Source organism: Lupinus angustifolius, chromosome LG16 (assembly GCF_001865875.1).
Source record: "Lupinus angustifolius cultivar Tanjil chromosome LG16, LupAngTanjil_v1.0, whole genome shotgun sequence".
Lineage (NCBI taxonomy): Eukaryota > Viridiplantae > Streptophyta > Magnoliopsida > Fabales > Fabaceae > Lupinus > Lupinus angustifolius.
Genome location: NC_032024.1, coordinates 15,172,015 through 15,190,721, shown reverse-complemented (window position 1 = coordinate 15,190,721; position 18,707 = coordinate 15,172,015). Strand labels below are relative to the sequence as shown.

The window sequence follows — 18,707 nt, the reverse complement described above, 5'->3', positions numbered from 1 at the left end:
TTTATAAAGAAATGAGAGAGTAATTGATAAAGATCAGAAATATAAATTTTCACAACAAATGATAAATAAGAGTAAAATGAAAATAACTGTTATATAAAAAACATAAAATGTCTTAAAAATACTACAACAAAAATCTTTTAGCTAGATAATAGTAGTATGCATAGAGTAGATTAGAGATCCTATCTGAATTGTAAAGGAAATAACTTTTTTTGGAGTCTATTTTCTAATGGTACCAATGCTACAAACGATTTACACGTTTCATATATTTCTTCATTTTCCGTCTTTGTTTGCTGGTACCAAATCCAAGTCATTGTGGGAAAATAAAAATTTAAGGTACAACTTGCAGTCACGAAGTGTAATTGTTATTCTTAAAAGCATCGCCGCAATCGATGGGGAGAAAGCCATATATGGGGCCATCGTCCATGTGTCTCTAGAAAAAAATATTTCTGGAGTCTACTTAATTTGTCCATGAAGATTTCATTGGCAGTATTTTGATATAAGATTTTGATTTAAAATTATTTTTAGTCTTTGTAAAGTAATACCCTTTTGATTATCATCCATTTAAAATAGATAATTTGATTAAAGTTTATGCAAGAGTAAGAATTTTGGAGAGTATTATACTTCAACATGTAAACAATGAATTGTATACTAATTATTACTATTAAGTATAAGGACTTAATAAAATGACGTTCAAATCTCACTCATTAACAATTTTATTCACATTGACATTTTTAGAAAAAATGTAATAATACTTAAATATTTTTAATAAAATTATATATTATTGTTTATTTCTCATTGTTAATTATATTTTTAAGGAAAAATAAAAAATATTCTTCTATTATCATAAGTTTACTCTATCCATCTAAATTTCATACTTCTAAACAAGAAAAATGATTGTATTTCTTTCCCTTCCATTCCTCCCCTTCTCAACCCTATGATTCACCTCATTCTCTTTCCTTCATAACTATCCCAAACATAACTTAAGTTTCATAAGTTAGTTCTTTCATTTGGTTTTGAAGGGAATGCTATGGAAGATTGTTATATCACAAGTTCAGTGTGAGTATATTTATATTTTTTAATCGTATATGTTGATGATATTTTACTTGGTAGAAGCAATATAGATTTTTTAAGGGACCTTTGGATGAAATATCTTGGTGAATCATTTTTGCATTATGAATCCAAATTCACTTTGATGGTTTGCTCATAACTCTTGGGTTATGACAAAATGGATTTATCAAAAGGTAATGCGACATTTCGAGATGCAAAATCTAGCCCAAATGACACACTCATGTAGGAAGTAGATAAGTTTATTCTCAACCAATGTCCCAAAACAGATATTGATGCCAAGTTTAAGCAAGATATCCCTTAAGCTTAGTGGTGGGAACCTTACTTGAGAGGAATTATATCTCTCTAATAATATCTCATTTCTTATCTTAGGTCAATCACATATTGTCATATAAATAAAATAAAAATTTTAATAATAAAAAGTAATATTTTAATTGGTTCGGGACAAGGAATGGGATGTCATTCGGATCAAGTGATCTGTGTTTGAGCCTTACCTATGCTTAGGTCCGCCCTTGGCATATACTTGAATGTTTCAGATATAGAATAGTTGTTTGTAGCCAAAAAGAGTCTAGATATTTGCATGAACCTAAAGACCTTATGCTCTCATTTGGGAGGACAAATCAACTGAGATAAATGGATATTTTAATTCGGACCTCGTTGATGCATGTTGTGAGGTATCCATTTCTGTTATTTGGCAGCACAACTTTATTTATGGATAGCAAGTTGTTCAAGGTTTATAAAGCTACTTAAGCTAATATTATGACAACATAAGTGAAGTCTTCTATTTTACCTATAAAAGGACTCCATTCATGTCTTAATGTATAAACATTGAGTTCTTTGTTCTTTTGCAGTATTGTGTTAGTAGGAACAAATGTTAAAATGGTAGTAGGCATGAATAAGAGAGTTAAAATGGTAGGAGACATGAAAAAGATTTCTTGATGAATCAAGAAAGATGAAAGAAAAAAGTTTTATTCATTGAATATTGAATAGATTTATAACAAAATTGCATTAAATCATTTATATAAAAGGATAGAAAAATTAATTATCCTAACTAAACTAATTAACCAACTAATCAATGCTCAACTATTTTAACAACAAACTCCATTCAAGAGCATGCACGTCATATAGGAGTTGTTAGTTTAATCTCATTTGATTAGTTAGAGTTTGTGTTGTTTTTGAAAACTCATACTAATGTCATAGGATTATTTATGAATTATGATAGATCAGTGAGTTTGATTTGTTTATAGTGCAGTATGAACTTGGATCTCATTTGACTTTAAGATAGACCAATTAGAAATAGACATGTATAGATTATATTTAACACATAATTTTCATGCTACACATTTACATTGATTATGTGGTTTAGTTGAAATAAAGTTTTTGCTCATTGTGAGTATAATTGTCATGCATGGAATTATTACGATGAACGCTAGTTTCTGTGTTGAGTAGACTATAAACGAGATTATTTTGATCATTCTATTTGTGTGTTCATATTTAAGTGTTGATGATAATTTATATATAGTTATTTAATCATTTAGTTTAAGTGGGTAATATTTAAGTATTGATGATAATTTGTATATAGTTATTTAATCATTTAGTTTAAGTGGGTAATTGTAAGATTTTTGGCTTTATACCATGTGTATGAGCACTATTATACTCATTAGGAAATGTAGATGTAACTAGTGGTGAATGGTATGTAGGGGTGTCAATACGGGCATTGCCCGCGGTCCAGTTCGCATTGCCCGCGGTCCAGTCCGCATTGCCCGCAAAAAAATGTGGGCAGGGCATGGTATTTTTGCCTGTTAGCTCATATTGCCCGGCCCGTTTGTCCGCTTTATTAGCGGACATTTTAAACGGGCTCAGCGGGCTGCCCGCGGGCATTACATTCTACACTTTAAAATTTTAATCCAAGAATTTATTACTGCTTGATTATTTTATAATTATTATTGCAGACTTGTTAGAGAGAATTATTATCTAATATGGTTAGAGAGACATGTTTTGAATTATTATTATAGAACTTAATTATTATGTAATGTGGTTATGTAAAATCTATTGATTTAATGCCTAATGTACTTGATAACTTAGCATTCATCATTGCCTAATGTACTGCCTAATGCCCGCGGGCCGCTCGTTAGCCCGTTTTAAAACGGGCAGGGCATGACTTTTTGTCCGTTAACCAATTGCGGGCATACCCGATCCGCTTAAATTATTGCGGGCATTTGCGGGCGCGGGCTAAACGGGCTGGGCGGCCCATTTTGACACCCCTAATGGTATGTCCATTATTACCATAAATTATACAAACCTACTAGAATGATGTAATTAAGTAAGTGGTTCTAGTCATCTAATAATAAATGTGAGGTATAATGTGTAGAAACTTGGTGGGCTGATTATTAATTAGTTGATAGCTACTAGACTTAATTAGTTTTGGAACAATAAGGTCTTAACTTATGTTGCTATCCATAACTAACACACTATATATAAAAAACTATATTAGTAGGATTCCTATCACCTTTGTTGAGTACCCATCAATTAGAAGATACAAAACCATCTTTTCTAAGAGAGCAATGAAACCCATATTCCTCCTCTATTTCCAATGACTTCATATATGCTTCGTCCCAATCACAAGCATGTGTGTTTGAACTTCTCCTTAAACTCCACTACAATAATATCACGAAGGAATAGAGATCAACTCTCTCATTTTATGTCCTCATTTTTTATCGACAAAAGGTAATAAAATTTAAAAAATGATTAGAGTTACATGAGAATCAAAAGAAGAGAAAAAAAGAAACAATTACAAGTCGATGTTGAGGCATGCTATGGGTTTATCTATCCAATCCAAATAATTTACTGAGTTTTTGCCCCTTTGTCCATTAATTCAAAGCCAAGATTTAACGCTTGTGGATTCCATAGTTTGTTAAGTAGAAGGTTTGACCAAATTAAAAATAAAATCATTCCTAGTTAGCCAAATAGCCCAAGTAGTAGCTACCCAAATGACACTCCAAAGTCATGAACCAAGTTTGTGAGATATCATGTCCATGTGATTAATGAAATGATGAATGAATCAAGAGGTAGAGCGATGTTGTTATCCAACAATTAGTAAATAAGTTGCCAAATGGAATGCTTGTTGCAAAATTGGTATAAAGGGTCTCCTCCATGAGATATAAAAAGCCCCCTCCTCAAAAGCAGCTCCATTGTTGGTAGCCTATCCTAGAAGAGCCGCCAAGCAAAAGAAGTGATATTCAAATGTGTTTTTGATTTTCAAAGAAGATGAAGAGGACGATTGTTGGAGACTTGTCGATGATGCTGATGAATGAGAATGTCATAGGATGATCTAACCAAATATTGTTTGGATTTATCAATAATTAGTTAGTTCAAGTTCCCAGGTAAAAAATTGATGCCAAGTGAGGTTCCAAATTCCCCCCCCCCCCCCAACCAACTCTCTAACTTATTAATATGGGCATCCTGATGCAAATTAAGATTATAGAGTCTCCTAAGCCTAGATAAAAAGTTTGAAGGGTCAAACGAGTTATCATGCCAGAAACTAGTAGTAGTCTCATCCCCAACACGACGAAGAATACCTCGTGAAAACTTGTGAGTGTTATCGATACCCCTAATATGAATATTCTCTAGATCCCTAACCCACACAGATTGATTGAAAGGAGGGGATCGCAACCCAGCCGCCGAAGGATTAGTGATAACCTTACCATACTTAGAACACAACACTTTACACCAAAAATTATATCTCTCTATAATCAGATGCCAATTCCACTTCCCAAGAAAGGCTAGCTCACCCTTAGACTTAGGAGTACACACCTGATCCCATTTGACCAAATTAATCTTCCTATTTCTCTTCGCCCCTCCCCAAAGCAAGTTTCTTTGAATTTTTTATATAGAACGAACAACGTCTAGAAGGGCTTTGTAAAAAGACAAGTAGTACATATGGAGAGCAAAAGAACAGAGTAGATCAAAATGATCCGACCACCAAAAGAAATATGGTTGTGAACACTCATTTTTGTCCGGCCCAGAAAAAGTCCAAACACTTTTAAATAAAAATAATACATTAACTTCATTTTTATTTATTTCGGTATTTTTCAGAATTTTTAATGAATAAAAACAATAAACTATTTTTATGAAATTTTTATAATTATTTTCGAAATTATTAAATTAATTAAATTTAAGTTAGTGAGAATATCATTTTACAAGCTTCCTTTTCAAAAATAAAAATATAACAAAACAAAATAATAATAAACAAATGAAGTTCCTAAATCTAAATGATTAGGTTAACTAAAAATTCAAAAAAAAATAATTATAAACAAATATAGTTCCTAAATCTAAGTGATTGGGTTAACTGAAAATTCAAAAATAATAATAGATAAATTAAGGTTGTTAGGGTTCCCTAACCCAAGTGGTTAGGTTGACCAAGGTTCAAAACTAAAATAAATTAAGAAAACAATTTTAGTAAATAAAAATTTTGAATTAGGAATGAGCCACCATTGAGCCCAAACTCTTTTAAAAAAAAAGAGAGAGAGAAAAACATTATTTATTTATTTATTTTAATTTTTTAAAATTTTTAATGTATAGGAAATAATTAAATTAATTTTTGTCCATATTTTATAAAATTTTCGAAATAATTTAAATAAATTAAATAATCAAATCTAGCGACCTAATTTGAATTTAAAAAAGAAATAAAGGAAAAGTATTAAAATAATAAAAGTAGAAATGGTCAAATCTGATTTGTTAAAAAAGGTGCTACCAGATTATTTTTAAACACCCTAAAAATCGGAGTCAGTTGGTATATTATTTGCTATAAATAGAGGTCATGTTGAATATAAAAACGACATTGGAAACATTAAAAAAGCTCTGTAAAAAAGCCACCTGCAGTAAGAGAGAGAAAAACATTCTTTTACTTTGAGAGTGATCCAGTGCAGTCGGGAACACGCTGTTCTCATGCACTCGCCCCTAGCCTTTGAATCTCATTTGTCCGATCTGATAACCCATCACACCTTCCCTTTGACTTCCGCGTCAACCAATCACGCCACGAAACGTGTCTGTGATACGGTGTACCGTGCCACACAGGATTAGCCCACCAGTGAGAGATCCCCTGCAGACGATCCCACATCACGGTGTTGTGCACCTCCCATCCAGCGCGTGACAAGCCGCCATGTGTTCATTCGCTTAAGGTCCTCCTCCACTCATCCAATCAACGATTGAAATGTGTCCTCCATTCATCCAAGCTATCACACAGGATCCAGACCCTCACAGTGTAAAGAAAACTCACCTTTTTAATCAAGTATGTTATTCTACCTTGTTTATCTTGTAATCTAATTATTTTTCAATGATATTATTTTGTTTGGATTATACATTAAACTATAAATTTTACTTTTAATATTATCGTACGCATTAAATACCAGAATTTTAAGGATAATGGTAATCATCAAAAATAATAAAATCTCATCATTTTTAACGAATAACTACTAATCTGTTTATTATTTTATTCTTCTTACATTTTTAGCAATTGATTTTTGTTTTGGTTTTCTACAATTATCAAGTAATTACTAATAAAAATTAACAATATCCTAAAATAATTTAGTAAGTGGTTAAAATACATGGTGCATTCTTCAATTAAATCTAATTTTATCCTAATTATTTAATAATTCATAAAAAATTATTTTTTGATAACAAAATTGCAAATCACATCTCTACAAAAATTTAATATTTTTTAAATAAAACATAGACCAATAAGCACTTTTCAAAAATAAATAAATTTTGAGATTTAATCAAAGATAGAGAGAAGGTCGCCTTGGAGGCCTCTTTCTTCTCAGTTCATCTTTGAAAGGTCGCGCTACGCCGCTTCTTTTCAATCGATTAAATCTCAAAATCAATTTAGTTCCATTTTTTAAGTAACAAAATTAACCAAATAAAAAAAACATTTATTCATAATAAATAAATATGCAAAATAAATATTTTTGATAAAAAAATATATTCTCTTTAATTAAAATACACTCAACCAGTAAACCGTTTTCTATATAAAGAACTACGTAAGTCTTGATTTCCTTAATAGGGATACGTAGGACCGGAGTCAATCTTGTCAGGCACCATAATAAAAATAAATATTTTTTCCTTTTAATAATTAGTTAATTAATCAAACAATTTAATAAAAATAATAATAATAATAAAGTCATATATTTTATAGAAGGGTGCTTAAGGTAGGCGGGTAGGATGCTAATACATTCCCTACCTTGTAACCGACTCCCAAACTTGAATATTAAAAATCCAAAAGCCCAAGGTAATTGAGCTTAAAAGATTTTTCTACATTTTTAACTATAAAATGTGGTGGCGACTCTAAACAAAATCGTGCAGCCAAAAATCGGGGCGTGAGAATGGTTTTCGTATTCCAAGAAGAGAGTATGTTTTGGAGCCTTTCAAATAGAGGTTTTCAGGTTTCACGTAGTCTATGATTAACACCCACATGTAGTCCCAAATAAGAAAGGGAAGGAGAAGAAAGCTTGCAATGAAGAGAATCAACCAATCTTTTAATGTAGTCCTCTTTGACATTCAAACCAAGCAATTTGCAATAAAACATTTGTTATTTTTCTTTTATTTATTCTATTCTTATTAATAAAAAAATAAATTTGTAAATATTCAAAAGAGATTTATGAAGGTAAATGTCAACTTGTATTTTTAAAACATTACGAAAATTAACTATCCTCATTGATATGAGATACATTTAAAAGTATTATATTATATTGATTTAAATCACGTATTTTTCATTGACTGAAGAAAATACTAGTCAAATCGGATAGATCATTATTGACTCAAAACTCTTAGGAGAGTAGTATATGATACCAAAACTGAAATAAATAAAAGATAAGCATATAAGTATGAGTGAGATATCATTTAGATTCTAGACGTGATAATATTTCTAACAAATTTTGATATAATGATAGGGTTCATGTAGTTTTTAGTTGATCAAATGTCATAAGAATGAGAACTTGAGAGAAAAGTGAGGCCAAAAAACAAAAAAATATAATATGTAATTATACTTATATTCTTATGTTTATTATGATAAGATAATCATCTATTAATGGAGAGGAGTGTGACGTATGTCACAAAGTGGTCATGATCCAATCCACCAATAAAATCATCTGAATAATTCAACCAAGTGCATGTACAACCTTCTCATTCCACAGCAAGATTAGAACGTGCCCAGTCTAATACAGGGTGAATTAATACACTAAGCTTCCGTTTATTGAGATTTGAAAAAAAAGGTAGATTTACATATATTTACCCCATTAACCGGAATTTAACCAAGACATTATTACCAAAATTTGAATCTGGAACTTGTTGGTCACTAAAATGTAACCAAGTACTAACATTTCTTGTTACCAAGATTTAACCGCAAATCTTAGTACTTTACAGTGAGGGAGATTTTTGAGGAAAAAGATCACCTGCCCCATTTTCTTGTACTAGACAAATGAAAAAGTGACACTTCATTAAAAAGAAAAATTTTAAAAACATAAAATAATATATTTGTATTACTTGGAAAAATCTCATTGGCTAGGGACATGAGACATATTCATTTTGGAACAAGTGATCCTAGCTGTTCCAAAATGAGTATGTCCTCATGTCCCTAACCAATAAGATTTCTCTAAATAATGCAAATATGTTATTTTATATTTTTTTTAATGAAGTGTCACTTTTTCATTGGTCAGAAAAAAAATGAGACATTGATCTCTGTACCCCTCAATACCTAATATTGCACCATGGCCGAGTCCAATATTAATAATGATAATGCCATCACGGGCTAGATACTAAAGACTAAAAGCACACATGTAAAGCATCATTGAGTACGAAGAAAATTACACCACAAAATCATTGAATAAAATAGAACACCTTCCACTAGTTGAATAAGAACGAAGTAGTTGCACCACAAAGTATATATGGTTATGACAATTTTCTATTATGAAAAATTATTTGAACCTCAAGTAGTACATCATACATGAAATACTATTAACAATCCACGCACTCTATTATGTAATATTCACCTTACTTGTTAGCCTTATGAACTACAGCATTGTTCTTCGTTTGACCCAGCAAGCTGCTTATAGATCGTGCTTTCACCATCCCAAGCTTCATCCTTCTCTTGGTAACTATCACTGATTTCTTCTCATCATCACTCACCAAAGGATAATCATCACTAACACTAACACACTTAGTTTTCTTTTCAGGAATAGATGAAGCCACAGATATAGGTTCAGACATGTTATCATGCACATTTTTATGATCTGATTCAGTAGTAGAAGCAATAGATCTGTTTCTAACACTTGTCATGCTTCTAAGCCTTCCTTTTCCTAAGTGATGCTCACACAATGAGTAACCTACTAGTGTTTGTTGACAACACCTCCATCCTCTTCCATTTACACGACTGCACCTTGAACCTTCCATCACTGCACTCCCCTTTGCCTTCTTCTTACCAACTTTATTATTCACTCGATCATATTTTTTAGTCTCATGACTCTTATCTTCTTCTACCGAGTCAATATCATCATCATCATCATTATCATTATGAGTTGAACACTTCTTGTTCATCTTAGTCTTCATCTTTGAATTCATCTTCTTACTACTACCTAGATTTTTACCATTATCCTCAAAGATCCCTCTTCGTTTCTTTAACAGAATCGCTTTCTCTCCTTCCCACCATCTTCCATCTGCATACATAGATACATTAGACTGACCCCACCAAAGTCAACACAAGCTAGTGGTGCACACTTACATTGAAATGCATTGAATAAACTAAAAAAGCAATAACCTTTGTTTACCTTGAGTAGAGGAAAGGCTTGAAGGTGGCAAGGCTACTATCTCCGAACCAAAAATGATTCCTTTCCTACAAACAAAGTAGTCCCAGAAAGAGCCACAACCACATACAAATACATGTACATGTATGCACAAAATTTACAGCAAAAAGGAAAGAAAGAATAAAAGATAAATAAAAGGGGTGTAATATTTTGAAAGAACCAAATGTTGTTTGTAAATGGGGACCAGCATTTTGGTGGTAGCTAGTTGTGCACCTCAAGTGCAAATGGTAGTTGGCTAATTTAGGGAAACCAACATACGGAGTCTTGGTTTAGATGTAATAGGATAGGATGCTATATATGGTGCCACAAAAAGCTATATATTTAAAACACCAACCATAAACAGTGTTTTCATCTTGTCTATATTCCTTTCTTTTTAAACTGTTTTATTATTATTATTATTATTATGGAAGATGGTTAAACAATCAGATCATGGAAAGAACACAAGAGTTCTTAAATTACCTGAAATGACTATTACCCTTCTCTACTGAGTCTCCACTCTCTTTACTTCTAATATCCTCGTCCTGAAAAATATACCATATACATAGGATCCACTTATATATATCCCCTCTAGAGTAGTGCCTATTTAAAATACATAAATTCCAAATTGAAAGAAACTAATTTCACACCCACCAATGGATTAAGATTGGACAAAAGTGCACTTGTAAAAGCCCACATCATGAAATTTCGAAAAAACAAGACATAAATAGTAAAAAAAAAACAAAAAAAAATTACATATGTTTGTGTTCTTTCACTAACCAATTGTTGTTGCTTGTTGTGCTGTCTGTGTGGCCCACTCTCATCGATGCCGGAGAGATCATAGCAATTGGTTGTTTCTCCGATAGGTGGTAGAGTCTGATCAAACGGCTGATAACAATCCAAGTTCGATGGTGCTTCAGCAGCAGCTGAAGCATGTTGTGTGGTGATAGTAGTAGTAGCAGCATCGTTGAGTTGCACCACTACCGGTAACCGGTTCATCAGGTTGGGATCTGAGAGAGGCACAGTGGAAGAGAAATAGGAAGGGAAAATAACTTGACTTTTACGGATCCTCATAGAAATTTGACACACTCCTTCACCAGATTTTTCATTATCCACAAAGAGAAGCGACCTTACAGTTTTAGATTTTCAGAAGAAAATTATAGAAGAAGATAGAAAATGGGGTAAACCCATATATTATATGACCCCAAAAACCAAGAAAACTTATGCTTTTAGTGAAAACAAGAACACATACAATTGACACACACAAACTCTATCTTTTATGTATATGCTCTTATCTATCTCTATATGTGCCTTCATATATATTGGTGTTGAATGAGTTGTTTTTGTTCTCTCTTTAACTTGTATTTGTTGCACCAAAGAAAGGAAGGGAGTTGTATGGGTGAGAAACGGCACGTGTGAAATAGTTGTGGGAGTGGGAAGCACGTGTGAGGTGGGACCTGCCGGTGGAAGAGAGAGTGACAGAGTACGACCGGAAGGAACGGTGGAAATAGGGTTAGAAATATGCCTGGCTGCCGATAATGGGTTAAGAATTTATTATTGTAGGTTAAGTAAAAAGCTTATTTAGGTTAATAGGTTCATCTATTAATACTAACTCTACTTAATTTAATTATGTTATGTAGTACATTATTTTAATCAAAATTAAATTATTATGCGTAGGAGTGTTCACAACAGATTTGAATTGGTTTTTTTGATAAAAATTGATGAATTCAAATATATGAATAATATGGGGTCTCGTTTGATTGATTTACAATAAAAAATATCTTCCAAAATTTATATGTGATTTTGGTGTAGTTTAGTTCAATTATTTGAATAAAAAATAACAAATCTAATCTATTTTCAAAGTTCACATTAAAAAATCATGTCTATTTTAAATAATAAGTTTAGTATGTTTGGAAAGTGTGAAATTCATATAAAAAATAATAATAAGTCTACTCCAAGACTCTTAGTATAAAGTATGCTATTAAACATTTAATTGGATATTAATATTTATTTGAACTATGAACAAAACCACAATGAAAATAAAGACAACATGAAAAATAAGAAATAATAAGTAATAACACTTATAGCAATTAAAAAATATGAAAAATATACATTTTACATTCTCAATTAATTAGATTTAGAAATGAAATCGTCTTCATTTCTATACATGTATACTTTGTATTTGTTCAATCTAGATCGGTATGTTTCTGAAATTGAAATAAAAAATTGAATCGGAACATCAGTTTTTAAAATCAGTTCAAAACGTTCCAAACAATTTCAGCTTTTTCTACAGTTTCATTTTTTGGACTGATTTTTTATTTATTTCTCGATCGGTGTAGATCTAAGTACCCCAAATGTATGTGAAATTTACTTTTAAAAAAATGTAATATAATTTTAGTATTAAATAATATTATTTAAAAGTGTATCCATTAACTTATTTAAATATAAACATGCATATTTAAATGTTTTGAAAATAAACCTACACCATAAGCGTAATCTTTTTAAGTGATTATATATATATATATATATATTGGATTTGTTTAAGTCAATTAAGGAAGTGGAAGAATGCCTATCATAGAATAGAAAATTACACAAAACGAGTAAAAAAAAGAGAAAGAAAAAACAAAGAAAAATTGATAAGAGAAAGGAGTGGGTGGATGTTATCGTTTATACTTTTAAGGAGAGGGACTCTGGGACCCTCAAACCCAACCCTCTTTAGCAATACATTAACCACCACCTTCTCCATCACCCTCACCCATATATGCTTTCTCTTCATACATTCTTATTCTTGCTATCACCAGCTAAATACAATGTATTAGACTTGAGGGAAATTCTATTATGGGAGAGAGGGGTCTCAAAAAGAATATATATGTGGAGTAAAAAAGTTTAAAACTTGTAGAGAAACACTTCTTAGAATGAGAATCCAGAGAGAGGAAAGTGGATAAAAAAACAAAGAAAATATTATAGGATGTGATACTTTTATCATTTAGATATAAAGTGATGACACTTGAACTCTTAAATATAAAGGTAAAATAAAAAACTTGTCTCTTCAATATTGGAGATGATTCTTTTTTGTAGGTCAAATAGTTAAAATAATTGTACTATTGTAAAATTGGATTGAAATATATCCATTAAACTTTTTACATTTTTATTATGGAAAAAGCACTTTAATCCCTTTAGGTCATGTGCAAATCCAAGCCTAAAGTTTAATAATGAGCAAATCTAAATCTAAAGCTTATACACAGTATAAGTTGAACCTTATGTTAAAAAGAGTATTAAATCTAATTGTGAAAATTACATGTTTAGGATGACCATTTTAATGGATAAGTATACCCCTTTTTTAGTTATTCACACGTTGTGGTTTTGCCTTCTTCAGTTCAAATCCTAATAAAATATTTATTTTAATATTATATAATAAGAAGATAATTATTTCAATTTAAAATAGAGGAAAGTTCATTACCCTCCCCGAAATGTTAGTCTTTTTGCAAGTAATTATTATAAACCTTTTTTGTAATTGCCTCTTAAACTTTAAATATCGGTAAAATTGGTTCTCGCAAGGTACTGACAATTTCTAAATGGTGCATGTTGTCTTAATCTCAATTGTTAGATCATATTATTTATAATCAAATTTTCTTATAACAATATTATTGTATTGTCCCATCTAACCATAAAATTTATGTATTCTCTTCTTCTGAATTAATTTGTATTTTGGCAATGGTTTCCTCCGACCATCGATGCTAACTAGTATGCATTGTTGTATTGTTACTGTTGTAAGGTTAATGACAATAATTTTTAATCTATTAGTAATTTAATATTATCGGTGACTAGTTTTACCAACATATAATGTTTGAAGGGTAATTTATATAAAAAATAGTGGATGACAATTACTTGTAAAATGCATACACTAAAGTACACTTTATATTAACCCCAGTATCATATTTGCATATATATTATTAAACCTTGGGATTGTTTTTGGACTTGAGCTAGCGAGTAAAATTAATGTTTTTTCTTTATATTAAATTGTCTATAAGTAAGAAAGTTTTTAAAAGTGATTCTGAATAGATAGATACTCTAAACTAATGCATTGTATAGTAGTGGGTAATTGCAAGAAGAATAACGAATTTATGAAGGATGGGAAAAAAGAAGAGAAAACATATTGGGGAAGAACTGAAGATGTATGAGAGGTAGTTGTTAATATAATGTTAAGGAGGGTTGGGGTTGTGGGTCCCACAGTCCCTCTCCTTAAAAGTATCAACGATAACACCCACCAACTTTTTCTCTTATCAGGTTTTCTTTTTCTGTTCTTCATTTTTATATGAAGAGTGTGTTTAGTATATAATTCAAGGATAATTTTTTTAGAGGTATAAAAGTTATTGACCTAGATTTCGCCATGAATAAACCTTTTTTTACACAAGACACCTTTATATCATTTAGGCAAAAAAAACTACTAAATTTGACCTTTTAAGATTTTTTCCTTTCTGTTTTAAGGTGCTCATATATAACTGATATAAGCTTTTTTGTTTTAAATAATTTTTCTATATTATTTTCTATTTTCATATCATTTAAATTATTTTATGTTTCAATTTAGTTCTGTAAATTACTTTTATGTTAAAGTTGTAGCTCAAAATTCATTTTTTCAATGGTGCAATTTCTCAAAAGTAAGTAGATGAATTTCCTAAATCTCAATATTATAAATTCAATGATACTAAAAAATAAGAGGCTAAGCTTAGTTATCGTTACAACTCTAAGATTGCATATCATTCGTGGATTTAATAATATCAAAGTAATGAATTTTAGTTGAGAATTATTTATTGAGTTTTATAAGGGAAATCTACAATGAATTTTATATATTATCATTATATCATTTATCATTCATATTTTGTCATTATTAACGTAATACAAATCAATGATGAACAATTATCATTATTAACTTAATATAAATCAATAATGAATAATTAATATTATTAACCTAAAACAAATCAAAGATGAACAATATACTAACTATATATTTATCTATACTTCTATACTATTAATAAAGACAAAACTCAAAATAACTTTCATGAAGTAGTTTATGTTTCCTAATTTCATATTTTATAACTTCTAGTTTTATTTTATAACTTCTACTTTCATCTTTATATATACTAATATTAATAAACATTAAATAACTACCATGAAGTATTTTATATAAATTTCTATACTAATAGTAATAGAAATTAGAAAAACATAAAATAACTACTCTTGAAATATTTTGTTTCCATACTTTATCTTCTATACTAATTAATATTAATAAACATTAAATAACTACCATGAAGTATTTTATATAAATTTCTATACTAATACTAATATAAATTAGAAAAACATAAAATAACCGCCTTTGAAATATTTTATGTTTCCCTACTTTATCTTTAATAATTCTTAATTTCATGTTTATTTATACTAATCTTCTATACTAATAGATAAAGGAAAAATATAAAATAACTTCTATGGAGTAATTCAAATTTCATGTTTCTAAATATTATACATCTCTTAATGTAAATTAATGTTTCCTTTTTAACTATCACATCAATTTTTAAACCTCTCATTTCTAAGTTGATGTGACTTTTTTAATGGATAAGTGAATTATATTAATTATGACATTAAATTTGAAATGTGGATAAATTATTTAGTCATAACAGTTTACTTTTATTTTTTAACTTCTAGCGTATATCACACTATAGTTTTCTTAAATAATATAATATAAAAATAATACATTCTATATAAAAATAAGAATGTGGATGAAGAAGATAAATTACTAATGGAAGCGTTAGTCTCACTAATGTATAAATATTACTTTGAAAACAATAAAGTTAAAAGATGATATTGAAGACAATAAAATAAACTTACTGGAACTATACTTTTTGCATATTTATGAAAACTCATCTATCTTAACTATATTAAATTCTTATCAATTCATTTTTTATTATTTTCATTTCTTGTAATTTTATATACAACTCGTTCATTTCCATTTTCCACCCTTTCTTCCTCGTCGTACTCTGTCCCTTTCTCTTCCCCTCTCTCTTCCACCGACTACCGTCTTACCCGGTTCCCCCCTCGCACGTGCTTTTCCCTCTTTCACACGTGCCATCTTTCACCCATACAACTCTCTTCTATGCTGTGGTGCAACAAATAAAAGTTAGAGAGAGAATTAAACTCATACCACAGTATTATATATAACAACGCATATATAAGTAGAAATATATAGAGTGGGTGTGTGTAATTGTATTCATTTGTGTTGAAAAAAGAGTGAGAAAGTGAGAGTTTTTTCATAAAAGCTTAAATTTTTCTTGGTCTTTAGGAGCATGTAGTAGATGGGTTTCTCTTCATATCTCGTTTTCTCAACTATTTTCCTTTGAAATCTGAGACTTCAAGATCATTTATCTTCTGGGTCTTTGTGGATAGTGAATCTGGTGAAGTTGTATATCAAAGTTCTATCTTGCACCTATGAGGATCCGTAAAAATCAAGGTCTTTTCCCTTCTTATCTCTCCTCAACTGTGCCTATTTCAGATCCCAACCTGGTGAACCGGTCACCGGTCATGGTGCAACTCAACGATGTTACTACTACCACCCCACACCATGATTCTCCAGCTTCTGTTCAAGCACCATCAAACTGGGATCATTATCAGCCGTTTGATCAGATTCTACCAACGATCGGAGAAAAAACCAATGGCTATGATCTCTCCGGCATCGGTGAGTGTGGGCCACATAGACAGCACAACAAGCAACAACCTTTGGTTAGTGAAAGAACACACATAATTTTTTTTTAATTTTTTATTATTTCTGTTTTGTTTTTTCGAAATTTTACATTATATGAGCTATTACAAGTGCACTTTTGTCCAATCTCTAGCGAGTACTTGCTGTCAAATTCGTTTCTTTCTAGTTGGATAGTTTTTTTTTATATTTATTTAAATTTGGAAAGAGTACTCTTGGTGATGAATGAGTGGATCCTATGTGTGGTTGATTTTGCAGGATGAGGATGAAAGAAAGCAAGAGAGTAGTGATTCAAAGGAGAAGGGTAATAGTCATTTCAGGTAATTAAGAAATTTTTTCTATTCTCTCATGAATCTTGTAGTAAAAAAGGTGAAAATATTGGAGACCCATGACTTGATTTTTTTAACTAGCTTCCATTCAAAAAAAATATTTATGTTTTAAATAAGACCTTTAATTTGTGTGTAGCCACCATATATAGCCACTATATATACCCTCCTATATTATATATCTAATAACTATGCATCTCATCGTTGTTTTCTCTAAATTAGCCAACTACCATTTGCACTTGAAGTGCACAATTAGCTACCACCAAAAAATGCTGGTCCCCATCTACAACATTTTGTTCCTTCAAATCTTACACCCCTTTTATTTATCTTTTATTCTTTCTTTCTCTTTTGCTCTAAATCTTATACATATATACATGTATATATGTATATGTATGTGGCTCTTTCTGGGACTGTTATATTTGTAGGAAAGGAGTTATCTTGGGTTCAGAGATTGTAGCTCATGAAGTCTTGCCACCTTCAAGTCTTTCCTCTACTCAAGGTAAACAAAGATTATTGCTTTATTCAATGCATGCAAGTGTGTTGAATTTAGTGTAGTAAGTTTAATGTATCTATTTATGTATGCTTTGTAGATGGAAGATGGTGTGATGGAGAAAAGGCTATTCCGTTAAAGAAAAGGAGGGGGAGCTTTGAGAATAATGGTAATAGTAATAAGAAGATGAAGGCAAAGATGAAGACTAAGATGAACAAGAAGTGTTCAACTCGGAATGATGATAATGAGGATGATATTGACTGGGTTGACGAAGAAGATAAGAGTCGCGAGACTAAAAAACTCGATCGAGTAAATAATAATGTTGGTAAGAAGAAGGCAAAGGGAAGTGCAGTGATGGAAGGTTCAAGGTGCAGTCGTGTAAATGGAAGAGGATGGAGGTGTTGTCAACAAACACTAGTAGGTTACTCATTATGTGAGCATCACTTAGGAAAAGGAAGACTTAGAAGCATGACAAGTGTTAGAAACAGATCTATTGCTTCTACTACTGAATCAGATCATAAGAATGTGCATGATAACATGTGTGAACCTATATCTGCGGCTTCATCTATTCCTGAAAAGAAAACTAAGTGTATTAGTGTTAGTGATGATTATCCTTTGGTGAGTGATGATGAGAAGAAATCAGTGATAGTTACCAAGAGAAGGATGAAGCTTGGGATGGTGAAAGCACGATCTATAAGTAGCTTATTGGGACAAACGAAGAACAATGTTGTGGTTCATGAGGATAACGAGTAAGGTGAAATATTATATAATAGTGTGCATGAACCGTTGTTATTATTATTATTATTATTATTATTTCATGTATGATTTAGTACTTAATCATATATACTTTTAGTGGTGCAACCGCTTGCTTAATGTGTGTTATGTTATTCAATAATATGTGGTATCATTTTCTAAATATTGTGTTATTCTATGTTACTTGGTCATATGTGTTTCTCTAAATAATGTGTTCTTCTTAGTGTTTTAAGTTTTTCATATTATTTCAATCTTTTTTTACTGTTTTAGGAATTAAATACATATTTATATTGTATTTTCTAATTATATTCGTATTTGTTGTTTCTCTTCTTCCTCTTCAGTTTCTATTTATTTTTAATTCATTTTCTAAAGATTATTTTAATCAAATTGTATTCAACATTTAAATTATTTATGGATTCTTATATTATTAGACTTGTGTACGTTCTGATTTGGCAGTGTAATTTAATCTTTATAGTTTATACACATTTGGTTAA

At 30.6% G+C, this 18,707-nt stretch overlaps 2 protein-coding genes across 4 annotated transcripts; one reads left to right on the top strand and one right to left on the bottom strand.

Annotated features, from left to right (window-relative positions):
• On the bottom strand, window positions 8,941-11,171 carry LOC109330237. Of its 2 annotated transcripts, none has more exons than XM_019564347.1 (4): window positions 10,653-11,171; window positions 10,380-10,441; window positions 9,885-9,949; window positions 8,941-9,773 (listed from the first exon to the last, which is right to left on the bottom strand). In XM_019564347.1, exons 1-4 carry the CDS (start codon window positions 10,968-10,970, stop codon window positions 9,112-9,114), a joined length of 1,107 nt encoding a protein of 368 aa, XP_019419892.1. In that variant the 5' UTR covers window positions 10,971-11,171; the 3' UTR covers window positions 8,941-9,111. The 2 variants fall into 2 exon arrangements, with proteins under 2 accessions (XP_019419892.1, XP_019419893.1); XM_019564348.1 differs by having other exon boundaries at window positions 10,677-11,170.
• LOC109330238 lies at window positions 15,922-18,416 on the top strand. 2 transcript variants are annotated; one of them, XM_019564350.1, is made up of 5 exons: window positions 15,922-16,667; window positions 16,903-16,964; window positions 17,396-17,469; window positions 17,561-18,242; window positions 18,368-18,403. In XM_019564350.1, exons 1-4 carry the CDS (start codon window positions 16,377-16,379, stop codon window positions 18,211-18,213), a joined length of 1,080 nt encoding a protein of 359 aa, XP_019419895.1. In that variant the 5' UTR covers window positions 15,922-16,376; the 3' UTR covers window positions 18,214-18,242; window positions 18,368-18,403. The 2 variants fall into 2 exon arrangements, with proteins under 2 accessions (XP_019419895.1, XP_019419894.1); XM_019564349.1 differs by having other exon boundaries at window positions 17,561-18,416.